This window comes from Capsicum annuum, chromosome 4 (assembly GCF_002878395.1).
Source record: "Capsicum annuum cultivar UCD-10X-F1 chromosome 4, UCD10Xv1.1, whole genome shotgun sequence".
Lineage (NCBI taxonomy): Eukaryota > Viridiplantae > Streptophyta > Magnoliopsida > Solanales > Solanaceae > Capsicum > Capsicum annuum.
Window position 1 is genome coordinate 197,464,309 of NC_061114.1, and position 4,190 is coordinate 197,468,498.

A 4,190-nucleotide genomic window follows, 5' to 3' on the forward strand; every position below is an offset into this window, starting at 1 on the left:
AGTTGTTACTATTTTTATTTTATGAGTATTTTCTTATTGGTTAAATCGAAAATCGAACCGTTAAGGACTAAAACTGATAAATCGAAAACCAATAAGAAAATATCTTATTGGTTGGTTATTGATTTTACATATTTAAAAATCGAAAATTGATAAAGCTAATTAATAATACATAAAATCAAACCGAACCAACCGATGCACACCCCTATTGAATGTTCTTCATTAAAAGGTCCTATAAGACACAACCACTAGAAGTAAATAATAGATCATATTTATATTGAAAACATAACCTATGACTAGATAGAAGGTTATATTTGAAGGCAGGAACATGAAGAACATTTTCCAAAATCAAATTTGGAAGAATAGAAACACTCCCTATATGAGTAACAATGATTTTGAAAAAATTGGGCAAAGTCAGACTCAAAGGAACAGGAAGAGATTTTAAGTAAACAAAGGACCTAGCATCATAACATATATTTTCTGAGGCCCCTGAATCAATAACCCATGTCCTTGTATTGAACACAGAAAAACATTTTCCATGATATTTCAAAATAGTACCGGCAATAGCATTTTGGTTAAAACCTGCACTTGAGGTTCCTGCTTTTATGTCCTTTGCCACCTGCTGAACTAAGCTTGCATATTGGTCTTTGTTCATTTTCATGAATGAAGTGTATTTATTTGTAAGTGTCTCCTCTTGTGCAATATTTCCTTTTTTCATTTCTTCTCTTGTAGTCACACCATTTGCTTTTACAGAACCTGGATAACTCTTTATTTTTGTGAATTCAAAATCATCTGGGAATCCATAAAGCCTAAAACAATCATCCTCAACATGCCCCACCTTATCACAGTAAGTACAAGTCACATTAGGATTATATTTGTCTTTTCTCTTCTTTCCTTTGGGCATGAGTTTCCTAATTCTTTGGTAGTTGTTTCTTGCAAACTTTTGTGTTGGGACTGTTGATTTGATATTTTGATTTCCAAATTTTTGATTGAATCTTCCTTGAGTTGTTGCCATGAAAGCTCCAGATTCAGTTGAGAGAGTTGAATTCACATACACTTCCCTCTGATTCTCATCTTGAAGTAGTAGTGAATATGCAGGATCAATAGTTGGCAAGGGATTCATCATTAAGATATTTTCCCTTACCTATGCATATGCATCATTAAGACCCATTAGAAACTTGATTAACTTCTGATCTTCTAAGGACTTTTCCAGCTTTTCTTTTCCTTGACATGTACACTCACAAGTGCAGCAAATAGTATGATTAAGAGACTCTAATTCATCCCAAAGTCTCTTTAGCCTAGTAAAATATCCTGCTATGTCGTTAGTTCCCTGAACTAGTTCTAAGATCTCCTTTTGTAAATGATATAGCTTAGCACCATTAGATCTACCAAACCTGTGCTCTAAGCTATCCCATAATTCTTTGGCCTTCTTGGAATAGATCACACTATCCCCAACCTCCCTTGATAAAAAATTGAGCAACCATGATATCACCATGTCATTAAAACAACTCCACTGTTCATAGTCAGTTGCATTCAGATCTGGTGCTTTACATATTCCATTAATGAATTCAAATTTCTTTTTTGCAGATAAAACTATCAATACTCCTCTTCTCCACCCTGGAAGTCCTCTTCTATCAAAGATGGAGTTGACAATGGTCATACCAGGTGAATCTGAAGGGGCAAGATAGTAAGGATGATTCATGTTGATCCCAGGTTTAGTAGGAATTGCAGCTGTAGTAGGAGCTGCAGTGGTAGTGTTAACCACACCTGGAGTACCGTATTGATCCATTTAAATCAGGTGATGCTAGAAGGGAGGATGAGAGATTGGATCGAGCTACCGCTCTGATACTATGAAATAATTGAAGCAAAATATTGGAGAAATTTTTTGATAATCTTATTTTGTGTGAACCAATGTATATATATACATGTATCTTGTGCAAGAAGCTAAATGATAAAAACACATGTATCTTGTGCAAAAAGCTAAATAATAAAAGAGTAAAAAATATCTAAACACTTGTATCTTGTCCAATACTATGTTTGACACGTATGATGTAATTCACTACTAAAAAAATGACAAAAAGCAACGGCCAAAGGCGACGGCCAACATCGCCTTTTTGGGAAAAAACGACGAAAATCTGTTGCTTTTTTTTCGTCTCAAAAAGGGGCATTGTTTTTTTGAAAACGATGGCCTGCGTCGCTTAATTACGACGGACAGTGTCGCTTTTAGATTTTTTTTTAGTTATTTTTGAAAAAACCAACGTTGTGCATCATTTTATTGAAAAAAATATTTTTTTCAGAAAAATTGACATTGTCTGTCGTAATTTGAGAAAAATAAAATATATATTTTTTAAAAAAGCGACGTTGATCGTCGTTTTTTGTTCGTCATAATGAATAAAAAGCGACGTTGGTCGTCGCTTTTAGTTCTTCATAATGAATAAAAAGCGACGACCGTCGTCGCTTTTTGTTCTTCATAATAAATAAAAAAGCGACGTTTGTCGTCGCTTTTTGTTCTTCATAATGAATAAAAAAGTGACGGCCGTCGTCGCTTTTTGTTCTTCATAATGAATAAAAACGTGATGGCCATCGTCGCTTTTCTGCATTTTTTTTAATGCAGAAATCTGTATTTTCTTCATCCCACCTACTAAATAAAAATGCAATTCAATATATACATCCCTCATGCAACACACATTATTACAATAATCATACAACACACTACATCAACAAATCATTTAAGCAATTCAAATCAACAACATTTAAACAATGAATCCAACAACATTCAAAATACTTAAACACTCCTAAAGATTTTTCACTAAATTAAAAGCTAAATTCAAAAATATCTAAAAATTATCTAAAAGTCAAGTCCAACAACACAACACTAAGGAGTAGCCCCAACAAACTCCTCATCACTCTTTGTTTCCTCTTCGCTACTTGAATCAGAAGCAACGGCCTGTGTCAAGGTACGTCTAAGATGTGCAATCTGATGTGACATAGCAGCATGTCTCTCAAAATTATAGAAATGGCCTGATCGTGCTTTGCCAACCAACAACACATTGTTTGAAAATCAATTGACTAGTGTTATATGATTTTATATAACTAGTATATATATATATATATATATATATATATATATATATTAATATATATATATATATATATATATATATATATTAAATTTAATTAAATAATAATTAAATCTAATATAGCTTACACTCTTGAAACATGGCTTGTTTAGAGACTATTGGAATGTCCCACCACTCGTGCCAAGGATATGTAAAAATTCTCATAACACTCTCCCTTACAGCCTCATTAACTTCTTTTGACGCGGGATACCACCTGTAAATAACATAATAAGTATGTAAGCTTGAATATTTTACTAATGAAAAAAATAAACTTATCAATTGAAAAATAAACTTACGAAGATCCATCAGGCTTGATAAACACTCTACCAAGCATGTCCGTATCTCCAGGCATGAGACCAATCAAATCTGCATCAATATTTTCTTCTACAGGAGGAGGTGCACCAATTTCAAGTCATGAATTCACATTTTCAAATGATTACACTTTAATAATTTCAAAACACAAGTTCATCTTTTAAGTAACTACACTAAATCATTTTCAAGTCACTAATTCACTTCTCAAGTAACTACACTTGATTAATTTGAAGTCACTTCTCAAAACACTACACTCAACCATTTTCAACTCTCTAATTCACTTCTCATGTGACTAAACTTAACCAATTTCAAGCCATCAATTCACATTTCAAGTATCAACACTAAACCAATTTCAAGTCATGAATTCACATTTTCAAGTGATTACACTTTACAAATTTTAAAACACAAGTTCACCTTTCAAGAACTACACTAAACCATTTTCAAGTCGCTAATCCACTTTTCAAGCGACTAGTACACATTTCAAAATACTACACTTAACCATTTTAAACTCTCTAATTCACTTCTCAAGTGACTAAACATAACCATTTTCAAGTCATGAATTCACATTTCAAGTATCAACAATAAATAAATTTCAAGTCATGAATTCACATTTCCAAGTGATTACACTTTACAAATTTCAAACACAAGTTCACCTTTCAAGAACTACATTAAACCATTTTCAAGTAGCTAATACACTTTTCAAGTGACTAGTACACATTTCAAAACACTACACTTAACCATTTTCAACTCTCTAATTCACTT

The 4,190-nt window shown here is 32.6% G+C and overlaps 1 protein-coding gene across 1 annotated transcript; it reads right to left on the reverse strand.

Annotated features, from left to right (window-relative positions):
• Positions 1-1,141: 1,141 nt before the first annotated feature.
• LOC124898042 lies at positions 1,142-1,786 on the reverse strand. The gene has a single exon (XM_047411659.1). The coding sequence runs from the start codon at positions 1,784-1,786 to the stop codon at positions 1,142-1,144; it is 645 nt and encodes a 214-aa protein (XP_047267615.1).
• Positions 1,787-4,190: the final 2,404 nt, after the last annotated feature.

Bases quoted from the DNA above. Each gene is read 5' to 3' on its own strand.
- LOC124898042 (XM_047411659.1), bottom strand. From the start codon at position 1,786: ATGGATCAATACGGTACTCCAGGTGTGGTTAACACTACCACTGCAGCT.